Raw genomic sequence first — 24,648 nt, 5'->3', positions numbered from 1 at the left:
AAAACACCATGGATATGTGAAAAGTACCATAGATTATCATGGATACGTGTTGTATCTATGAAAAAAAAAAAGATAGAGCACGTACGTGCAACAGAGATGTCTGAATGAGGCCTTATGGCAGACGTGTCAAACCCAAGCCCCACGGACGGAATCTGGCCCCTCAAGCCCCACAGGAAAAATCTGGGCTGCCAGCCCGTGAGGTCAAGACATGCTTTAACAATTGGCTTGGAAGGTGGAGAGCCGGTCGGAACAGTGTTTAAGTGTGCACTGTAGCTCTAAGATGGCACGTGCCCCCTGTGCTGGCGCCATCCCCTCTACTAAGTACTGGCTGCCTTCTATGTCGACACAGCCAGTGCTTAGCAGAGGGGGCTAAGCAACCAGCCCAAAAGTTTAAAGCACAGAATGCAGCCAGCCCCTTTGTGTGGTTCCATCTTGGACTCTGCTCACTTATCCCTACTACCCAAGGACAGCCCTCTTGTAGGCCATGGCCAGTCCATTCTCATAATGTGTTGCACGGACGTCTGCTTGAGGATTTACAATTTCAAGTGTCCCTTTGAAGGCAGCCATAAATCTGTTTAGGCCCTCGGTGAAAATGAGATTGACATCCCTGGCTAATGGCGATTGTGACCAAGATCAGTACACAACTTGTAATGAACGCGTCAGCTGAATTATTTGGGATTTACATTGTTTCAGATATAGTGGTGGTGCACATGATAGAGCTCAGTAACAATATTTGTCTTTCTTGTTCTATGCAGGACTTGTGTACACAACAGGGGGAAGAAATTGTTGTATTAAGAAGCACTCTAGAAGTCAGTAATAAAGACATGCAGAACTTGAAGGGAAAACAGAAGGTATTACAGAAGTCTAGTTTATGTAGAGGGTTCTGATATTTCATTCCATGTATGTTTGTAGGCAGGTGGATGAGTATGTATGGGAATATAAGGTATATATCAGTGCTCAGCATCAATGAGTACACCTCCATTAAAAAGGAAGCTTTTAATCACTGAACACAAGAACAATTTCCAAAATTTTGACAAGCCTATTTTAACAGAACATTGTTTCAACCCATATCATGAAAGGATATGACTTTCATCACAAGATCTTCATTTTTACAACAACTAATTTGAGCAAAATGAAAACACCCCACATCATAAATTACTACATCTAGTATTTTGTATGATCTGACTCCATGATTTTTAAAGGACCGCACTCCAAATTTTCTAGGCATGGAATGAACAAGTTGGCGATATATGGCAACATTTATTTTTTTCCATTCTTCAAGAACTACCTTTTAGAGCATGGATGTTGAACGGAGAGTGATGCTCAATTTTGCTCTTCAGAATTCCCCATTCAGATCAGGAGATATACTTGGCCACTGAATCACTTTCACTTTTCACCCTGTTCTTCATATATGTTAACAGGGTCTTGAATGTATGTTTTGGATCATTGCCAAGTTGGAAAGCGCATGTCTGCCACGGACAGAGTGATAGTAGTATCTTATCTTTCAAACTGGAACAGTAAGGCCATGTGCACACGTTCAGTATTTTTCGCGTTTTTTTCGCGTTTTTTTCGCTATAAAAACGTCATAAAAACGCGAAAAAAACGCTTACATATGCCTCCCATTATTTTCAGTGTATTCCGCATTTTTTGTGCAAATGTAGCCTTTTTTTCAGCTAAAAAATCGCATCGCGGAAAAAAAAGCAACATGTTCATTAAAATGCAGAATTGCAGGGGATTCCGCACACCTGGGAGTCCATTGATCGGCTTACTTCCCGCACAGGGCTGTGCACACCATGCGGGAAGTAAGCAGATTATGTGCGGTTGGTACCCAGGGTGGAGGAGAGGAGAGGAGACTCTCCTCCATGCACTGGGCACCATATAATTGGTCAAAAAAAAAGAATTAAAATAAAAAATAGTCCTATACTCACCTTCGATGTCTTCCCGCCTCTCAGCTGCATGCTGTCGCTTCGGTTCCTGTAGCTGGTGTGCGGTGAAGGACCTGCCGATGACGTCGCCGTCTTGTGATTGGTCGAGACCGGTCATGTGACCGCTCACGTGACCGCGACGTCATGGAAGGTCCTGCGCGCATACACCATCTATACGGAACGGACGCCGGTGAGGAGATCAGCTGTCTGCGGGTGAGTATAAGCATTTTTTTTATTTTTTTAATTATTTTTAAACATTCTATCTTTTACTATAGATGCTGCAAAAGCAGCAGGGCCGCGCTTAGTAACCCGATATTTACCCTGGTTACCATTGTAAAAGTTAAAAAAAAACACTACATGTTTTTTGTGTCAGCGCCGGCCATAAAGCAGAGCACAGCGGTGACGTCACGGCTGTGCTCTGCTTTATTGCCGGCGCTGATACATTCAGTGCAGGAAGCTCTGAGCAGCAGCGCGTAACCCTGTGGACGCCGGGGGACGTGACAGACATCAGAAGGTGAGTATGTAGTGTTTTTTTTTTTTACTTTTACAATGGTAACCAGGGTAAATATCGGGTTACTAAGTGCGGCCCTACACTTAGTAACCCGATGTTTACCCTGGTTACCCGGGTGCTGCAGGGGGACTTCGGCATCGTTGAAGACAGTTTCAACGATGCCGAAGTCGTTCCCCTGATCGTTGGTCGCTGGAGAGAGCTGTCTGTGTGACAGCTCCCCAGAGACCACACAACGACTTACCAACGATCACGGCCAGGTCGTATCGCTGGTCGTGATCGTTGGTAAGTCTTTTAGTGTAACGGTACCCTAAATCTGTGAATTAATGAAATGTAGCACATCAGCAGCAATCATGCAGCCCCACATAAGAACACTGCCCCCGCTATGTTTTACTGTAGGCCAATATGCATTTTTCTAAAATAATTTTTCATTTTTTGTTTTGGGTTATAGCCTTGTTACTTAACACAGCATACTTCTCTAGGGATTCAGCTCATGGACAGATGTCCTGACACTTTTCTTGAAAATCTGTTGGTATAATTCAGAATTCTTGTTCCACCAATGATGACAAGCTGTCCTTGTCCAGGTGCAGCAAAACGGGCCCAAAACACAATACTATCACCACCGTGTTTCACAGATAGCTAGTTTTTAATGTTGTAATGTAGTATTTTTTATCCAAATATAACTCCTCATTTAAACCAAAAACCTCTATTTTATTCTCATCTGTCCACAATATTCTTTTGGGAGAGCAGTGGCTATTTCATTGCAGTCCTGCTATTCACAGTTGTTGTTAATGATTCCCCCATCAAAAGGACACTGAACATTAATATTAGCTAATGAGAAAGAGATAGGCCTTTAGTTGCTTAAGGTTACCTTGGATTCCTTTGTGACCTTGTGGACTGTTATAGTTTTGATCTTTTGGAGTGATGTTTGTTGTTTGACTACTCTTAAAGAGAATGTGCCATCAAAAACTATTTTTTTTCAACAATTGAAAAAAATAAGTATTCATGTTCATATTTTTTAAAAATGAAAACATTGAAAAAAAATGAAACATTTTTGGTATAAAATATGAAAAATCATGTAAAAAGGTTTGCTTATTTTCCACTTTTGAATACTAAGAGGGCAGCCATTGAAATTTGCCATGAAAACCTTATGTAGTTCTAGCTGACTTTACGACTGAATTAAAAGTGGACAGGGTCTTCTCACGTGTGTGATGGTACTCCTCCGCTTCTGGGGTTTGATAAAGGATAAGCAAGGATGACGTTTAGGATCTCAGTGCGGAGCTATTTTGTTGGTGACTGCAAAGTGATACTGAGAAGTGGACAGTGTCACCGAGGATGGCTGGCAGCAAATCACACACTGGGATTAGATATCTGGACTGTATCACATGCTGGGATTAGATATACAACACCTAGCCCTATATCACATATGATGGGATTAGATACAGGGCTCAGCGGAGTGTTTCACATGCTGGGATTGGATACAGGGTTCAGTGCAGTATATCACATATGATAGGATTAGATACAGGGCTCAGCAGAGTGTATCACATAGGATGGGATTGGATGTATGGGAGCAGTAGTGTAATGCATGTGCTGTATGTCATGGGCTGGGACCGGAGGCGCAGCACTGCCATGTCACGGGCTGGGATCGGAGGCGGAGCACTGCTATGTCACGGGCTGGGATCGGAGGCGCAGCACTGCTATGTCACGGGCTGGGACCGGAGGCGCAGCACTGCTATATCACGGGCTGGGACCGGAGGCGCAGCACTGCTATATCACGGGCGGGCTGGGATCGGAGGCGCAGCACTGCTATGTCACGGGCTGGGATCTGAGGCGCAGCACTGCTATGTCACAGGCTGGGATCGGAGGCGCAGCACTGCTATATCACGGGCTGGGATCGGAGGTGCAGCACTGCTATGTCACAGGCTGGGATCGGAGGCGCAGCACTGCTATATCACGGGCTGGGATCGGAGGCGCAGCACTGCTATGTCACGGGCTGGGATTGGAGGCGCAGCACTGCTATATCACGGGCTGGGACCGGAGGCGCAGCACTGCTATGTCACAGGCTGGGATCGGAGGCGCAGCACTGCTATGTCACGGGCTGGGATCGGAGGTGCAGCACTGCTATGTCACAGGCTGGGATCGGAGGCGCAGCACTGCTATATCACGGGCTGGGATCGGAGGCGCAGCACTGCTATGTCACGGGCTGGGATCGGAGGTGCAGCACTGCTATGTCACAGGCTGGGATCGGAGGCGCAGCACTGCAATGTCACGGGCTGGGATCGGAGGCGCAGCACTGCTGTGTCACGGGCTGGGATCGGAGGCACCACACTGCTATGTCACGGGCTTGGATCGGAGGCGCAGCGCTGCTATGTCACGGGCTGGGATTGGAGGCGCAGCACTGCTATATCACGGGCTGGGATCGGAGGCGCAGCACTGCTATGTCACGGGCTGGGATCGGAGGTGCAGCACTGCTATGTCACGGGCTGGGATCGGAGGTGCAGCACTGCTATGTCACAGGCTGGGATCGGAGGCGCAGCACTGCAATGTCACGGGCTGGGATCGGAGGCGCAGCACTGCTGTGTCACGGGCTGGGATCGGAGGCACCACACTGCTATGTCACGGGCTGGGATCGGAGGCGCAGCGCTGCTATGTCACGGGCTGGGATTGGAGGCGCAGCACTGCTATGTCACGGGCTGGGATCGGAGGCGCAGCACTGCTATGTCACGGGCTGGGATCGGAGGCGCAGCACTGCTATGTCACAGGCTGGGATCGGAGGCGCAGCACTGCTATGTCACGGGCTGGGATCGGAGGCGCAGCACTGCTATGTCACGGGCTGCGATTGTAGGCGCAGCACTGCTATGTCACAGGCTGGGATCGGAGGCGCAGCACTGCTATGTCACGGGCTGGGATCGGAGGCGCAGCACTGCTATGTCACAGGCTGGGATCGGAGGCACCACACTGCTATGTCACGGGCTGGGATCGGAGGCGCAGCGCTGCTATGTCACGGGCTGGGATTGGAGGCGCAGCACTGCTATGTCACGGGCTGGGATCAGCGGCGCAGCACTGCTATATTAGTTCAAGCCCCCTTCAGATGTCTGTAATGTAGTGATATCTGAATGAGGCTTATTCTGACATAACAGAGCTCAGTCAGTGTTCAGAGCACAGCAACATGATGATTACACTGCTCTGGTCTAAACACTGACAGTGATCAGTTACCTAGTATTGTACCAGTAACCCCAGACTACCATGCTGTTCTCAATGTAGGAAGAAGTCTCCAACAGTAGGAACAGTGCAGTAGCCTGACAGTAGTACAATGTCAGGCTGCTGATCACCACTCACTCGCCGCCGTCAATACTCCATTTCATCACATCCTGACACCTTCTGTCACTGCTCACCCTGAGCACTGAGAGTGGTGACGGGGAAGTTTTAGCTTGCAGAGTAGCTACTGGCTTCAAAGAAATGACGCCCGTCTCCTCCCGCAGCTGTGGACTAGGCAGCCTAGGGGGGAGAATGCCCAGATCACAGCTGGAGGCAGCCACAGTGTAGGAGATGTGGTCGGACACTGACCGCAGTCTCCTATGACCAAGGGTTGCCGTATTAGAGGTGTGTAAATGTAATTCTCAGATACTTACACACGAGCCAATTAACATGGCAGCCCTCAGGGGCTACAAAAAGAAAAATTGTTTCAAAACAGGTCATTTAGTTTTGCATTAAAATGAAATCCTGTCAGAAGGATTTTGCTCAGTAAACTACAGTGTCAGGTCGGCGCCGTTATTCTGATCAAATTGATACCTGGGTTGATGAAATTTGTCTTGTGGTTGTTGTTTAATCTGTGTTCGTCGTTTTCAGTTAATGAGATTCTCGTGCTCTGGGGCGGCCTGTTGGAGGGGGGGGTCTTTGTGGTGGTCTGCTTAGATATGCATCTGTATGGGCTTATGACAGGTCAGTGTCCTGCCTCCTAGTTTACATAATGCATATAATAGCTGATATTACTGTTGATAACATTCTTCATATGTAATATTGTTGGTAATGCCTATAATATTGTGGCTATTGTGATGCTTAAAAAAACAAAAAAAAAAACATCCAGAAATATGGTACAGGCGGCGGTTCCTGCGTAGTAATGTCGATCTTTTTACCGACAGATGCTACTGTGAAAGTGCTGGAATTTCCATTTTGTTAAGGGGGGGGGGAATTTGGCTGGAGCAAAATGGCGGCGCTTGCGCAGCATCATCTATTGGCAAATGATAGGTGCTACTGCACATGCACCACCACCATTTACTGGAGGTAAGAAAAATGTGGCTGCAGCAAAATGGCTCCGGCGCAGTAGCATGAATCACTTGCCGATCTATCGCGCTGCCATTTGTACACCAATGTGACTGGTTTCGGTAGAGCTGATTTTGTATCCTCTTCCAGTCTGAATGTCAACCAAGTCTGCGTCTAAGGTCTTCGGAAATCTCCATTGTTTATGCCACGATACAGTTCCACGAACATGTGTTGTGAAGATCAGCCTTTGATACAGTAGATTGCTATACTTTAAATAAAACCGGTCGCCCACTCACATTTGATTTGTCATTTCAATGATTGAAAACGCCAAATTCAAATTCCATCTTCAAATTATTTGCTAATCGTCAAGGCTCTCATACTTATGTACTTATGCCACTCAGACATGTGATATTGGATAATTTTCCTTACTGTTAAAATTGACAAACTCAAGTATTTTATTTAATCGATTTTTTTTAAATTTGTTTCTTCATCTACTTTTAGGACTTGTGTGAAAATCCAATATAATTTTAGGTCAGATTAATGCAGACATATGGAAAATTCTGAATGGGTATATATTTGCATAAACTCTTTTATTGAATCACATGTATATTTATTTCTAGAAAGATCGTAATGCAATAGATGAACTCCACTGTCACTTGTTAGATAGAGCACCGACCTCTTCCATGACTCTGGACCGAGACTTGATGTTTGGGAATCCATATGAAGGTATCCAATTTCTGTCTTTCTAGATGATTTTATATTTAAAGGAGTTGTCCAGTCTAGACCGACAAGTCTGCAGTCACAGCAGCCGCGCTGACTAGACGGGATATGCCTGGGAGTATGTATATTGCATACCTGACTGCCATTCCTGGCGCACAGTGAAGGCGCTGGGAGGATTCACAAGTTTGCAGTCACAGTGACTGCAGACTTGTCATTTTAGACCAGACAACCCCTTTCAGTTTAAATGCAGCTCCTCGATGTGTGTACTTCCCTTTTAACGTTTTATCTACATCATTCATGGGGATATGCTACAATGAGCCTTTTAACTATGGTGCCAAAGCTCAGGCCTATAGAGGACCTGTTACTTGCTATAAATATGTATTTAAAAACAACTTGTCTAAATGCCTACCTAAATCTCGGGTTGTTTTTTGTTCCTGTGCTTCACCATTCCGACTATAAGGCAATATGTAAATCCATTCTGTTTAGTCAACTGGACGTGTCCCGCATGAAACATCCACAGAGAACAGTTGATTAACATTGTCACTTGGATATAGAGTCTAGGTTTATATACATGGAAAATGGGGTCATATCTCAGGAATTGAAGGCACAGAAACAAAAGAAAAATCGATTCAGATTCAGGAGAACAGCAGCATTTACACCAAGTAAAAATTACATACTTATGGCAAGTGACAGGTGTTATTTAATTCTTAATATTACAAATCCCAAAATCATATTCATAGTCTGGGACAAACACATGTGTGTTATATGCGACCAGACACCTCAATTCGCTCCAAAACATCTAAATAAAGATAGGAGAACCCGGAGCATGATATATAAAAAACCATTTTTATTGATACAAAAGTTTAAAAAGACATTAATCAGTAATACTTTGAGGTGCAAAATAATCCCATGACTGGCATAGACAGAGGGAGAACCCACCCCTCAAAATCCCCATGCTGCATAGTAACCCTGGGAGGGGAATAAGCAAAAAGAAACCCCTTCCATGCAGTGTAACCTAATACAGCGGTAAGCAAATCAATAATAAGGTACCAAGCCTAAAAATCAATATATTGAAGTAACGAATCAACTTAGATCAGCTTACCAAGTCAGAGGGGAGATAAAGGAGAGGGATCCCACCAGAATAACGTCCCGACGCGCGTTTCGCGGCTAGAACACGCCGCTTCTTCAAGGAAGTATAGAGTAAAGGGCAAGCAGGACCTGCTAATAACCTGCCTGACCTCCATCACGTGTGCATATACGACCAATAGCGGTGGCACTAGCGGCGCATGCGCACGGCGACGGAGAGGTCCTCCATGGAGGCAGGGCGTCAGGCTCAGTGCGCACGCGCCGGAAAATTTCCCGGATAGCCCGCACAGAGCACACAGACGCCCGCCCACATGAAGGAGCCGCCCATCAGCCGGGCGATGCGCACGGCCACCGAAAGGGGTACATCGTAAAGAGACAGTAAGTACTGTCAGATGTAATGGCCGGAAACCGAACCGTAGTGTCCCCATAAGGAGATATGGCACAACTAATCAGATCCCAAATGGGGGAAGCCTGCTGGTATGTGCTATATAATAACGTGCAGGGAGTGAAAAGATAAGTTCCCATAAACATCATAACAAAATGGCAATTTACATATATTACATCTTATACAACAGTACATACATGTTTTGATGCCATAATATAATTACATCCTGCAACATAGACAGCAGATTAAGTAAGTCCATTAATGGTGTACAGATAGCGCAGTAACCAGCTTCTGTTCACATAGATGGCCATGTCACCTCAGTGCCTCTACTGTCCTTTGGGATAAGTCCAAACGACCAGAAGAGGAGGAAGGTAGCAATCAGTGAAAGGCCCGCAGGTGAGAACAATTACTGATAACACAAGAACAAGACAACAATAATTAAAAATTATTTTAAAAACAACAAAGAAATTTATCTGGCAGGTTAATGATGGAAACCCATATAAGCAAAGCCCAAAGATAATGGAGGGCTAAAGGTACGGAGCAAAGCTCAAGGATTCAAGTCCTTTAGGAGTCATGCAATCCAACATAACTATCCATTTTGTTTCAATCTGCGCAAGTCGTTTTTTGTTATCCCCACCCCTCACGCCCAGGTGAAGTGCATCAATTCCCCGAACAGAAAGTAATTTTGAGTTACAGTTATGATGCAACCAAAAGTGTCGGGGGAGCGTTTTTAATTCAGTCTCTGTGGGCACCGTCTTGGCCGCGTCAATGTCCCGCACATGTTCACGTACACGGACCCTAAATTCACGTGTAGTGAGGCCCACGTAAATATTTGGGCATGGACAAGTAGCATAGTAAATGATGTCCGACGTCCCGCAAGAGATACGATGCCTTATTTGGAAAGTTCTAGAGCCATTACTTGATTTAAATTCGGAACAGCGCAGGAGATTGGCGCAGGCAAGGCAGTGCCCACACGAAATGCAACCCGGGCGAGGACCAGTAGTCCCAAAAGGATTATTCAAGGCCGGAACATAATGACTCCTGACCAACATATCACCAAGATTCATGCCCCTCCTTGGTGTCATAAGGGGTAGGTCGCCCAAGGCAACACGCAGGGAAGGTTCGGTCTTAAGGACAGGCCAGTGCTTTTTGAGGATTGAACGCATACTCTCCCACTCATGATTGAAGGTGGAGATAAATATGACCACATCCACCCTCAGCACGACGTCGAGCGGTAGGGTGCAATAGATCATTCCGTGGGGTTCTGCGAGCACGGTCATAACCAGCCTTAATGGATCTGCGGCTATAGCCCCGATCCATAAATCTCTGTTTTAGATCGTTCGCCTGTGATTCAAATTTCGCCTCAGGAGCAGATTCGCCGCATCCTGAGGAACTGTCCGATCGGGACGGCCCTCACTGTGGCTGGATAATGAGCGGAGGCAGCATGCAATAAGGAGTTGACAGAGGTGGACTTCCTGAAAACATCCGTCTGGATGCGCCGGTCAGAATCGACCTCCAAACGGACATCCAGAAAGTCCACCGCAACCTCACTGAACGTATATGTAAGTCGTATATTTTGCACGTTGCTGTTCAAAATCTCCATAAATTCCCCGAGCTGGTGGGCAGATCCCCCCCACAAAAACAGAATGTCATCAATATAGCGATACCAGCACAGCACATGGGCTGCGGCAGGCGGGCCCCCGTCGCCAAAAATTTCCCTCTCCCAGGTGCCAAGGAAGAGGTTGGCGTATGAGGGCGCACAAGCCGCGCCCATGGCTGTGCCACGCTTCTGTAGATAGAATTTGTCCTTGAAGACGAAGAAATTGTGGGTGAGGATGTACTCCACCAGCTCGAGGATAAGCTCACACAGAGGGCCATCTAGATCGGAGGCCCCCAGGAAGCGGCGAACGGCATCCAACCCATGGGAGTGATCTATGCACGTATATAAACCCTCGACCTCGGCTGTAACTAAAATTGTGTCTTGATCCACAAGGATGCCATCAACCCTCGACAGGACGTCCGTAGTGTCTTTAATGTATGACGGTAAAGTTTCAACAAATGGTTTAAGATAAAAGTCAATAAATTGACATACTGGATCACAAATACCATCAATACCTGACACAATAGGACGTCCCGGGGGGTCAAGGGCATCCTTGTGGATTTTGGGCAGCAAATAGAATGTGGGGACCCTAGGTAACTTGACGGTTAATCCGTCAAGTACCTGTTTAGTGATGATATTAGCCTCAAAGGCCCCCACCAATATATCTTGTAGCTCCCGTGAGAAAGAGACCATGGGATTGGAGGAGAGCTTGAGGTATTAGAATCTCTGAGCTGACGGAACACTTTCCGCTCATATTTCTCACATGGCCAGACCACCACGTTCCCCCCCTTGTCCGCTGGCTTAAATACTACGTCTTTCATTTCTTTCAGTTGTTTTATAGCATGGCGTTGTTGTGATGTTAAATTGTCATACGTACGCCGTGAAGATAGTCTTTTGAAATCCTCACCCACCAATTTGGTGAAGATTTCAATCGCTGGTGATAAGGACAAGGGGGGGAACCTGGCAGACTTAGGACGAGTGGACGTTGGAAACTTACTTGGACTAGGTATTTGTTGTTCCTCAAGCAGGTCCTCCAAATCACGAAGAGTCTCTCTCTCACTTTCGCTCATATCCCCATTAGTGTGTTGACTAGTATGAAGTTTCTTAAAAATCAATTTACGTGAAAATAAATGAAGATCTTTTAGTGCTGCAAAATAATTAAAAGAATTAGTGGGAGAGAATGTCAAGCCTCTGCTCAAAACATCCACCTGGTCCGCAGAGAGAATATGTGTAGAGAGATTTACTACCCGCAACAATCCCTGCGTATTTACCTGAGCGGCCCTCCCTCCAGTGGTCTTAGTTTTGGCAAGTTGTCTTGTAGCCATTCTTTCATTAATTCTTGTGTAATATTTTTTTTTTATTAACTTTTCCTTAAACTTTTGTCTTGATTGTATTCCATAAGATAGATTTACAACAATCTGTGTGTCACCTTTTACCTTGGTGTATAACTTTTGTTCTGACAAATCAATAGAAAATGTTCCTCCTGTCCAGGGTCGGACTGGGGTGTATGGGGCCCACAGGGGAAATTGACCCTAGGGGTCCACTCTACAGCTATATGCAAATATCTATTAGCCGTTGTAGTGGAGCATTGACTGTAAAACACAGGCGGCTTCTGCACATCTACTGTGCACATAGTATGACTGGGATGTACAATTATGGTAGTTTACATTAAAGTGATTCTTTGATTAAAACAAGTTATCACCGATCCACAGGATAAGTGATTGTTTAGGTCTGACTATTAGAAACTGCAATGATTAGACGAATTGGTAAGTTTTATTCCTGACAGGACACTTATCCCCATTGTGACCAAGTCACTGGTAAAGTGCAGGAGGTGAGATATGTTTCACTACACCTAATAGTGTCAGTGATATGAGTTTTTCCTCCAGCACACTAAGTGTTGTGAGGGGTTATTTGCATAATGCGCTGGTTTTTATGTGGACATCCATAGAGCGGGTGGGAGGATGTCCACCTTATCTCCACCCCAGGGTGTGATCTAGAGCATAAGTAGCTGGCCTCCAAAGGCAGTAGTGTTCAGTGTCTGGAGAGGAAAACTACAGAGAAGTGGTTTGTATTTATGCTAAAACCGTGTGTGTTTTGCTAGCAGTGAGCGGGAGGAACCCCGCTCTCAGAAGGTCTGTGCTTCCAGCTACCATTTTGTTTTGTTTTTTTGTCTTGCCCACAGGGCTGTATTTGTTTTACTATACCTTGGTTTATGCTGTCCACAATAAACCAAAGGAAGTTCTTAAAGCCGTAGTGTTCCCGTGTCTACCTCCGTATACTGCTGAGTTAGTCTATCTACCTCAGGTGGTGTTAGAATTGTGGGCACCATTCCCAGAGAACATGTGTGACGGCTACAAGAGGTACTGCATGTCCTAGGTGAAGGCAGCCACAAGCCAGCATACTTCAGGCAAAATAGAGGACCTGCTCAAACATCTGGTACAAGCACAGCAACAGATGGCCCAACAGGAGACCACTAAGCTACTTATACAGCAGATGCAACAGCAGCATCAGCAGAATGACTTGCTCACAGAGGCGGTTCGTGGAAGGCTGGCAGCCCCTCCCCCAAGTCCAGGTGACTTCACATACATCCGGAAGGCAGTAAGACGAGCCATGCAAAAAATGATCCCAGTTCATGATGTGGAGGCATTTTTGACTATGTTTGAGTGGGTGGCAGAGAAACTACCGCCAGGGCAGTGGGCGGAGGTGCTGACCCTGTTGTGTATCCGCTTTTTGGGCTCCCCTGGTGGTTGCTGGTGGTACTGGTGACTTGTTTGCACTTTGCTGCTTCTGTTCACCTGCTTCCATCAGCATTTGGGAGTTTCCTATTTAGCCTTGCTCTCCAGTCATTTCCTTGCCGGTCATCATTGTAACCAGAGCCTTCGGTTGCATGTTCCTGCTACTAGTCTGCTGATCAGCTAAGTGGACTTTGTCCTTTTGTTTTGTATCTTTAGTCCAGTTTGCAGTTTTGTAATTCTCTGTAGCTGGAAGCTCTTGCGGGCTGAAATTGCCACTCCTGTGTCATGAGTTGACACAGGAGTCTTAAAGTAATTTCAGGATGGTTTTTTGAAAGGGTTTTCAGTTGACCGTGAAGTCCTCTTTTGTATCCTTCTGCTATCTAGTAAGTGGACCTCTCTTTGCTAAATCTACTTTCATACTGTGTATGTCTTTTCCTCTTATTTCACCGTTATTACATGTGGGGGGCTGCTATCATCTTTTGGGGTATTTCCCTAGAGGTAAGCCAGGTCTGTTTCTTCCTCTACCAGGCTTAGTTAGTCCTCCGGCTGGCGCGTGGCATTTAGGAAGCCGTAGGTATGCTCCCTGGCTACTATTAGTTGTGTGGTAGATTTAGCTCACGGTCAACTCGAGTTTCCATCACCCGAGAGCTCGTTCGTTATTTATATGTTTCTTACGTTCCCTTGCCATTGGGAACCATGACATGACCCCCTATGTGACTGGTGATCCCCAGAAGGCCTATTATGATTTGGCATTACAGGATGTGCAGGAGTATGCCAAACTAAAAACTGAAATTTTGGTAGGCACAGGAGTAACTGTCAGTCGAAGCACAAAGGGTTTACCACTGGGTGTATTATGGGGACAAACCGCCTTGATCCCAAATGCTTGATTAACTCCATCTTTTGCAAAAATGTTTTAAGCCGGAATTCTACACTCCAGCCAAGATGGTCGAGCGGCTTGTCATGGATATATTCGTGCACTCCCTTCCTAGGCCGCTACAGACCTGGGCTGCCCAGAGAGATCCCCTGAATGCGGATGAACTGGTGAGCCTAGTGGAATGGTACCAGGTGGTCGAGAGGTCTATAAGGAAGCCAGGGCATGGTGCATCTCCATACCCGGGTACCCAGCGGGTACCCAGAGGGGTAGTAGAGCCACCACAGGGGTGAGTCCTAGATCCCAAGGGGTCACTGAGGGGTTGTCAAAGGCCATGGGTAAAAACTTGCTTTGCTGGAGATGTCGCGGCCCGGGGCATATAGCCGCTCATTGTCCCTTGTCCTCCGAAGAGATGCTGCTCCTACTATGCCTATCAGCCCAGTGAGGGGCCGCAGACATGTCTCGTGTTAATAAATGGGGTTCTGGTGTCAGGACTAAGACTCAGGGAGCTTGGTGACTCTGATTAGGGCCACACTCCCCCACCAGTTGATCCCAGGGAAACACGTAAGCATCGACTGTATCCATGGGTCCCATGAGGTCGGGGTAGTCAAAGATTTGCTACACCCTGTGATAATCGGGCGGGACTTCAGCCTTTCAGCCTTTTCTGAGACTTGTGGGGATACCAAGTGACGCAGACAGGAGCCAGCTCAACCCCGATGAAACCCCATCGCAGTCTGAGGTGGATGAGTTCCCCTTATGTGTCCATCCTGGCTGGTGACGAGGACGAGATGGTGACCAGTGAGGTCAAAATTCCTGAACTGGGAGTTTCTGGTGGGAATTTTGGGACTGGTGGCTGGAGAGTGGCGCTTCTGTAACAATTACAGGAAGCTCATTGAGGTGTCCAAGTTCGACGCATATCCAATACCCTGGGTCGATGAGCTTATTGAGAGGCTAGGGTCAGCCAGATATATCACCCCCTAAACCTAAGGAAAGGGTACTGGCAAATTCTCCTGTCTCCAAGTGCCAAGGAGAAGACGGCCTTCTGTACACTTGACGGGTGCTTTCAGTATACCCGGATACCGTTTGGACTACAAGGAGCCCCAGCTACTTTCCAGAGGGCTATGGACAGGATCCTAGCCCTCAAAAGAAGTACGCCACTTCTTACTTTCACAACATCATGATCTTCAGCACGAACTGGTAGAAATCACCTGCAGAAGGTCCAGGCGGAACTGAATGCACTGAGGAAGGCAGGGTTTACCATAAACCCAAAGAAGTGTGCTCGCGGGAAACAGGCAAAGTACTTGGGCTACGTCATATGAAAGGGCGAGATAAAGCCACAAATAGACAAGGTGGAGGCAATCCAAAAGTGGCCTCAGCCGGTATCCAAAAAGCAGGTTAGGGCGTTTCTGAGAATTGTGGGATATTATTGGCAATTTATCCCAAATTTCAACATTATAGCCACCACCTGACAGATCTTCTCAAGGGCACAAAATCATTGATTGTCAAATGGTCCTCTGAAGCTGAGATGACATTCCGGGAGATGAAGCTTGTCCTGTGCAGACAGCCAGTCTTGGTCGCCCCAGACTTCACTAGGGAGTTTGTGCTCCAAATGTACGCCTCCGAGGTCGGTGTGGGAGCTGTGTTGTCCGAAGAATTATATGGGGACGAAACTCTCCTGTGAGAACTATGCTATCATGGAGAAAGCGTGCTTGGCCATCAAGTGGGCAATCGACACCGAGATACTACCTGTTAGGCAGGAAGCTCAGGCTAGTGTCAGATCATACTCCCCAGAGATGGATGAGGGAAAAGCGGGGGAAGAATGCCCGGGTAATTAGGTAGTTTCTGGAGCTCCAGGATTTTATACTTTTTATGTGGAGCACAGGCCAGGAAAGTTGCATGGGAACACAGATGCCCTGTCTAGACGCCCCTGCTTAGCGAGTGAAGCTGCCAAAACCCCTGGCTTTTGGTAGAGGGGTGGATATGTGACAGTCACTGGTAAAGTGCTGGAGGGGCGATGTGTTTCAGTACGCCTAATGGCATCGGTGATATAAAACCCAGAGTTTTTCCTCCAGCACACTAAGTGTTGTGAGGGGTTGTTGTTTGCATAATTGGCTGGCTTTTATGTGGACATCCATAGAGTGGGTGGGAGGATGTCCACCTCATCTCCACCCCCGGGTGTGGTCTGGAGCTTAAGTAGCTAGCTTCCAGAGGCAGCAGTGTTCAGTGTCTGTAAAAGCCCAAAGTGGTTTGTGTTTATGCTAAAACCTGAACCGTGTGTGTTCCAGCTACTCTTTTGTTTTGTTTTCCTGTCTTGTCCAGAGGGCTGTATTTGTTTTACCTTGATTTATGCTGTCCACAATAAACCAAAAGAAGTTCTTAAAGCCGCAGAGTTCCTGTGTTCTACCTCCGTCTACAGCTGAGTGAGCCGATCTACCCCACCATTTTAAAATGGAGCAGCAAATGGAATGTCTGACCACAGCTCCATTCTCTTTGGGGCTTACAGAAAAAAAACAAGTGCAGCTGTCACTGAGGGAACGAATGGATCAGTGGTAATCACAAATACCGCTCCAGTCTAATATGGATAAAAGCTCCACATTCTGCTGATTAGGTCCAAACAGTCAGACTCCCACCAATCAATATGTTATCACTGATCCTGTGGAGAGGTGATTACTTTTTTTCACAGGAGAACCACTGTAAGTGCACCTCTGCTGCTGTGTTCCAAGTATTTAATCTCTAATGGAAATAGAGAATCTTTTCCAAATTAATATCAGAGAGAACAAGTGACCTCCATACACAAACACAATCCACTATACCAAGACCAATACTGCAGGGAAGAAATACCAACACATCATGACCAGACTACATAGTGACCGAATAATACCACCTACAATAGACAAATACCGCCACACCATGACCAGATCACATAGTGACAGAATAATACCACATACAAGGAACAAATACTGCCACACCATGACCAGACCACAGTGACAGAATAATACCACATACAAGGAACAAATACTGCCACACCATGACCAGATCACATAGTGACAGAATAATACCATTCAAGGAATAAATCCTGCCACACCATGACCAGACCACATATTAACAGCATATAGCGACCAAATAATACTACATACAAGGAGAAATACCACCACAACATGACTACACTACATATTCCACCACAAAGTGACCGAATACTACAATACTGATCATGAATGCAAACCACGATACTAACAACACTTTTATTACCACCAGTGACATTATTCAAAAGAGCTCTGTATATAGTAAACATTGTATAGTGTAAGTGTACAGGTAATACAGTGACATTATACACAGGAGCTCTGTATATTGTACACAGGTAATAATAATAATAATAATAATAATTTTATTTATATAGCGCCAACATATTCCGCAGCGCTTTACAACTTATAGAGGGGACTTATACAGACAACAGACATTACAGCATAACAGAAATCACAGTTCAAAACAGATACCAGGAGGAATGAGGGCCCTGCTGCTCGCAAGCTTACAATCTATGAGGAAAAGGGGAGACACAAGAGGTGGATGGTAACAATTGCTTTAGTTATTTGGACCAGCCATAGTGTAAGGCTCGGGTGTTCATGTAAAGCTGCATGAACCAGGTAATACATGGATCACCATTGACATTATACACAGGATCTCTGTATATAGTGTGTGTGTGTACATGTAATACACTGACTCACCAGTGGCGTCTGTAGTTGAAGTTCTTCATCTTTCCTTTTGTTTTTCATCCAGCACAGACCACCATCACTTAAAGCCAGGAATAGTCTCTGCAGAAAATAAAAGTTATTTATAGCTGATCGCTTTAGAGCACATTTTCCACTTTGTCTCCAACTTCCACAGTTAAATGAAGAAAAAAAGTGACGTAGTGCCACCCTGCACAGTAACAGGACCCCTATTTTGTTTCACCCCACGGAAAACCATTTCCTAAAAAGTAAATTACATTACAGTAGTAATAATGTCCCTAATTGGACCCTAAAGAAATTATGTTCCCCACTTTTTACCATAAAGTAATATAGCATGTTCCTTATTCTGGCCTCCAAACAGTAATTAAGTCCCTCATCCTGGCCCCTTTTATTTAATAATCTTGTGCAGACTGGCCCCCAGATATCCACTGGCCTCCCCCCCATATGTCACTTGTCCTGCCCACCCCATATATTCATCCTGGCCCCCATATTTCTCTTGTCTTGCCCCTCCCCCCATATGTGCATCCTAGCCCCATATCCATCCCGTCACCCAAATGTCCCTAGTCCTAGCCCCCCCATATATCCATCCTGCACCTACATATATTGCCTCATCCTGCCCCCCAAAATATCGATCCTAGCCCCCCATGTGTCCCTTGTCCTGGCTCCCATAAATCCATACTGGCCCTCATATAGGTCCTCTGTCCTGGCCCTGATATGCCTCTTATCCCTGCCACCCCATATATCCATCATGGCCCCATATGCCTCTTGGGCTGGCCCTCCCACATGTCCATTGTTTTGGCTCCCACATATCCATCATGACCCCCATATATCCAACCTGGTCCCTTATCCTGCCCCCCATATGTCCATCCTAGCCCCACTTCCATATATCCAAACTGATCCCTTGTCTTGGCCCCCATATGTCCATCATAGCCCCCTCCATATATGAAAACCTGGTTCCTTGCCCTAGCACCCATATATCCATAGAAAAGTTTCCTCTTACCTGACTGCGCTCCCAGCGCCACACGGCACGCTCCTCTACAGATCTGGCACGTTCATGTTAAAATGGCCGCCGACTTAGCAGAGACCGGCGCATGATGTAAGTTCATGTAAGCAATGAACGCTGTGTGCGCACGCACCCCTGCACATACTCTGCCTGCGCTTTTAATGGGCCCATGCCCCTAAAAACTGTACACTTTTTTTTTTCTTCCTCTTCCCTTCCTCTATCTCTCTGATCCACAGCAAGGGCCCACTGGGGATTTCCCCGATACCCCGCCAGGCCAGTCCGACCCTGCTCCTGTCTACTGTGGCTAGACCATAGTTAGTCGAGTAATGCTTATAGGGGCCCACCATTGCCTTCTTACGACACTGAAGAGAGATTGGGTGGAGAACATTTAGGTTCCATTTCTACAGTGTTTGATAACATCTCTTATTTTATAACCTCACATTTTGTTAACTAGCTGTTATTAATCTTTTTTATGTTCCATTTCTTAGAAACCTTACCTAGTGAGGTGAGTAAATTATTTTTACCCTAATGCTGCTTTTAGATAATTTACAGAAAATCATTACTGTGATCCTGTCACCCCAAACGTACAGTATAAGCTAAGCACATAGCCTTGTAGAGGATGTAGTCCCTATAAATGTCATATCTTTAGTGTTCTAATCGCGGCCACTGTTCTGCAGAAATGAAAGTTTAATCAAACATGCTAATTGGGGTGATCCGTGCACCCCTGGTGTGGGCAAGAGGCTCAGTGTTCTGCCCACTGGTTTCACATGCCACTGCCTCCCTCATTGGTGGTTGACCACTTTGGCTTGCTTGGAGTGAGCATTGTCTGCAGAGAAGGCTCAGGCAAGCCAGTGCTGTCCATCACTAGTGAGGGAGGCAGAGACATGCAAAACTGGTGGGCAGAGCAATGCACTGAGCCACACCAAGGGTGCAAAGAACACCCTAATTAGCATGTTTGATTAAACTTCCATTTCTGCAGAATGGAAGCAGTGATTAGAGCTCTAGAAGTCCACATTTTTATAGGGCCTATATCCCCTACAAGAGTAAGAAGTCAGCTTAGTCTAACAGACTCTTTAAGTTAAATATGACTACACATGTACTGTATAATTTATTAAACCAGGCAATTGTTTGACAATTAGTCTAAAGTTGTCTCGTGTAGAAAATCCTATTTCCAATTAACTCCACATTATCTAATATAGCATTACATGTATAGTAATGTCATCCATCCAAATGAATGGCTGACCAGTAACCCATGGGTAAGTTTATTGACACCAGATAGATTTTTACACAATTAATAATCGGGGTCCCTCATCAGGGGGTCAATTTCTGATTCAGATGTGACCCATAGTGTAAATGATGAGATGACAAATTTTCTTTAAATCTGCTTCTCGATCTGAGGGCAGAATAAGATGGGGACAGAGACCCTTATTGTAGCTATAGATCACTTATTGAGCTCCATGCTGTAGTTTTTATAATACCAATTTATTTGCTAGGCTTCTCAATCGTGAGCTCTGTCTAACGCTACAAACATCATTGATTATAACGGGCTATTCCCATTTCATAAAGTGATATCATACAATTAGCACATCATGGTATCATCACTTTATAGGATGGGAATTACCCTTAAAGGGACTGTCACCAGGATTTTGTTACCCCATCTGGGAGCAGCATGATGTAGGGACAGATCCCGATTCTAGCAATGTATTACTTACTTTACTGGGTGCAGCAGTTTTGATAAAATCACTGTTTTCTCTGCTGCGGATCTCCAATTCTCTGTATAACCCCGCCCACACCACTGATTGGCAGCTGTCTGTGTACACTGTGCATAGGCATTAAGCTGCCAATCAGTGGTGAGGACAGGGTTGGACTATCTGGCAGCAGAATTGCTATTCCTCTAATGGTGATCTTCTATTGATAAAATAACTTCTCACAAACTACAGAAAGCAGACCAGTGACACATTGCTGGAATCCGGATCCAAATAATATGTTGGCACACATTCTGAAATCAAACCAGTTTGGCTTGCAAATCATGCAATCTTTTGACACAATTACAAAAAATAAATCCATGCAATAAGTGGTTAAAATAATATCCACATGGGATTTGTTTCTTTAATGCTGATTAATTACTTAATTACAAAATTGCCAGTTGTAATTAACGCCATGGGTGCACGTCTCCTCTTCTGCACCATGCATGCTGGCGTGGTAGAGGGCACGTGTCAATAACACATCTTCTCGTTTAATTGACAGCATGGAGCAAGTTCTAGAAGAGGACGGCAAACGACATGTCCCGTGTGTGATCAAACGTTTTCAAGTCATCAAATATTACAAGATCATGTACTGTGTCACTTTGATTAGGTGGAAGCCAGACCATAATCATACACGTCTCTCTGGCTGTGCACTTACCTGAAGAATAGGTTTAATTATAGAAATATTCTGATTTTGGGTTAGAAAAAAATTAAAAATTATCCTTTCTAAATATATTTGTGTTAAATAAAAACAGAAGGGTGGAAACGGTTTGTAAGTGTGTACAGGAATTAAAATGTTTTGCATACAAAGTAATCAAATACCGTAGATTGTCAGATATCTAGTTCACAGGACATAAATTTATTAGGCCGATATATTTTCTGCAAGTTCTCCTTTAAAGAGGCTAGTCCCTATAGAAAACCTGTGTTCTGCGCTGCAGTAGCTATGGAAAAAAACAAAAAGGCACTTCTATCCTCATCGCGTGCATTGTTAGCTCTCTGGCTCGTTGCATCGACAGTTTTGCAGCCAATCATTGAGATCAGCAGCTTGGGCCGTGAATTCAGCCATTGTCGCTCCGCTGAAATCTGTGATTGGCTGCAGAACTGTCGACATGTCAGCGCTGCAGACAAATGAAGACTGGGGCAGTGGCGGTGAGCTAGAGCTGGTGTGCATTAGCAATCCATTTTTTATTTTTTTTAATTAGAACTAAACATAGCTTAAAGAGTAGCTAAACTTTCTTTGTGATTTTTCATATTTATCAGGAACTTAATTTGCCTGCCGATCAGTGGGGGCCCAAGTCCTAAGAACTTTGTCAATTGCACAATGAACCCCCCTGAGAAATGCCCAGCTCAGCACACCGCTCCTGTGCACAGAGTCCAAAGTTTGGATTCAATACAAAGCCTATGCTTTCTATATGGAGTCTGTACTCTTCTGTGTGCGCACGCCTATCTGCTGAGCTGCACACTTGTGGGGGTCTCAGGATCTGGACCCCCACTGATCTGCAGGCAATTCAAGTGCCTACTAAGTATGAACATTTACAAAGAAAGTTTAATGACTCTTTAGAGCCCACCCTCAACAGGCACGGAACAGCCATTAATGAGACAGGAGGGCATTTTCAGACCACTAGACTCCCTGTACTTATTTTAATAAAGCATGCAAGCACGGATTTCATTTTTATTTTTTGCGATTTACATATCACTATTCCACTAACTAGCTTATCACTTATATCATGTTGCTATATCACAGAGATGGGGAACCAGTTTTCTGCCCAGGGTCATTTGGATATTTGCACCGTCCTTTAAGAGCCGCACAAAATTAGTAACTTGAAAATGATCCTGCTATATTTGGTCCAACAATTAATTAACTGGACCCCAATGTGATGGCTGGAATTACTTCTCTTTGGTGAGGTGTGATGTTAGGTGGTATTGATGATGATGATGTTGCTACTCGCAACTGCTTTTCCAGGTCAGTTTGGAGTGCAGTCAACCCTTTGTGATAAATTTCTCAACAGTAAGTTGTTCAGAGCGCAGTGGGGAATTCATCACTGCTCATATTACTTTTGTAGAACTCAAGTGCTGGGAGGTCTGCTTGATACATAACATAGGAGACAACAAGACTGCTGAATATATCTCACATAGGAGATGCTGGGGCAGGAGCATATACATCACACAGGCGACCTTGGGGCTGGAGGCCGCAGCACATACATCATGAGATAAGGGGGCTTCTACTACTTGCGTGCTAACTCCACCCGCATAGTGCATCCTGAAGTTAGCACAGATCAGCATCAGGACGTAATCCGACATTGTGCGTGTTCCTGTTTTCAGTAGTGAACACTGCATGTGCTCATACTTCAAGAAAGGGTTTAAAGGGCTGGCAAGACGTGGTTGCCGGCCTAAGCATTGCGGTCCCCAAGAATGTGCGCTGGGGTCAGAGAAAAGGTCATAATGAGACACAAACGATCCACGGGTCAAAGATTTCCCACCCCTGCAATCGGAACAGCATACTTTGGCCACTTAACTTGTGTTGCAGCATAGTAGATCCAGTCGTAGTAAATATTTGTATTTACTATAAAGTAGGTATTCTGGAGCATCTTTTCTGATAATTATACATTATTTTTTCCTTTTATTCCTCCCAAAAATCTGCTATTGAAGCATCACACCAGTGTTTTTCTTTATTGCAGTGCTGCTACTGAGTTCCCTGGTCCTGGTTTCATGCCTGGTTTCATGCGTACAGCCACTGTCTTCATCTGTTCCCGGTGCTGTTTCTGACTGTCTCCAGCAGTTTTATGATCTGCCGGATTGCTCCAGTGTTCGCTAGAGCGATCTGGAAGTCACAACTCAATGTAAGTCTGAGAGCCAGAACAAGGACCGAAAGAGGCTCTCATAGACTTACATTGAGAGCTTGAGCCCAATACTTCCGGTCAGTCAGAAATTGCAGTCCCAAGATGACGGTGAGGGACTGGAGTTTCACTGGGAAAAACTGACAAGTATAAGACTGGGGAGAAAGGAACTTAGTTTAGTCGCACCACTCCAGCGCTGCAATAAAACAAAACAGTGGAGTGGTGCTTTAAATGGACTAGTAGGTGTTATCAATTGTGGGTACACAATGGCAAAGTCAAATTGATACTTACCATACCATATGGTACTGTACTGGATAGGGACACAGCCCTTAAATAAGGAGACTGGTAACACCAGGTTAATTTTTTTATTTTTTTTTTATATACATTTCCTAGGGAATACAAGTACCGTATTTACTAAAACAAACCTCAATAGTGCTGACAGGTCCCTCTATAAGACCTTGTCTTCAACATACTTTCTAAGGCAGAATCATGCACATTTCTCCTCTTCTGGAATGTAGAAAAGATGCTCCAAAGTGTGACTGACCTTCAATATTAGTGTCCAGCTGGTTATTGTACACTAGGCACGGATGAGCTGCAAATATGTGGAAATGATAACTTTACATTATATTTATATAATTGTATTCTACTTAATAAAGTAAGTATATATCTTAATAAATACAACTATACATTAATACTGGTGTGTTTATTTTTGCTGTCTGCATATACTATTCATTTCTTCATGTTTTTTTGACGCTCAATATCATAATTGGTCCATATTACTAATGTAGTGACCTTTGGGCTCAGTATGGTTATCATCCTCCTTCCTTGTTGGCACGTCCCAGCATATCAAATCATGACAGTATATAATATATATGTAAGAAATTGAAAAAAGAGCCAGCTCACCAGAAATGACTAGATGCCAGTAAAATGGAAAAATTAAAAAAAAAAGTTCCAACGCCTTCAAACCTTATTTAATTATTATTGAAAAAGTCCACTCAGAATATCGGGAGAAAAATCAACGCGTTTCGAACCAATCTGGCGGTTTTTGTGTAAGCATGATTAACTACAGATTGGAGGATTTCTGTCAAGAAGAGCTGAAACATTGTTCAGTTTTTGCACAATAATATTATATTGTAATTTTAGAAATCAGCAAATGCTGGGAATCATTTAAAGGGGTTTTCCGGAACCAACACTGTTTTTAACCCTGTAACAATTAGAGTTGCTCACTGGCTGAGATGAATGGTG

The 24,648-nt window shown here is 45.0% G+C and overlaps 1 protein-coding gene across 4 annotated transcripts in view; it reads left to right on the top strand.

Annotated features, from left to right (window-relative positions):
• CALCOCO2 (calcium binding and coiled-coil domain 2) overlaps positions 1-24,095 on the top strand; it is a 104,040-nt gene extending 79,945 nt beyond the window's left edge. For 2 of the 4 annotated variants that reach the window (XM_077252193.1, XM_077252192.1), the window contains exons 15-19: positions 756-851; positions 7,317-7,422; positions 9,191-9,283; positions 19,310-19,326; positions 21,069-21,283. In XM_077252193.1, coding sequence (XP_077108308.1) covers positions 756-851; positions 7,317-7,422; positions 9,191-9,283; positions 19,310-19,326; positions 21,069-21,176 — 420 coding nt within the window. In that variant the 3' untranslated portion in view covers positions 21,177-21,283. Of the gene's footprint in view, positions 1-755; positions 852-7,316; positions 7,423-9,190; positions 9,284-19,309; positions 19,327-21,068 lie in introns of all 4 variants that reach the window. The other 2 variants (XM_077252194.1, XM_077252195.1) reach the window with 2 other exon arrangements.
• The last annotated feature ends 553 nt before the right edge of the window (positions 24,096-24,648 follow it).

This window comes from Ranitomeya variabilis, chromosome 4, assembly GCF_051348905.1.
Source record: "Ranitomeya variabilis isolate aRanVar5 chromosome 4, aRanVar5.hap1, whole genome shotgun sequence".
Classification (NCBI taxonomy): domain Eukaryota; kingdom Metazoa; phylum Chordata; class Amphibia; order Anura; family Dendrobatidae; genus Ranitomeya; species Ranitomeya variabilis.
The sequence above is the reverse complement of the archived record's forward strand: the minus strand, read 5'-3'. Positions and strand labels throughout refer to the sequence as shown.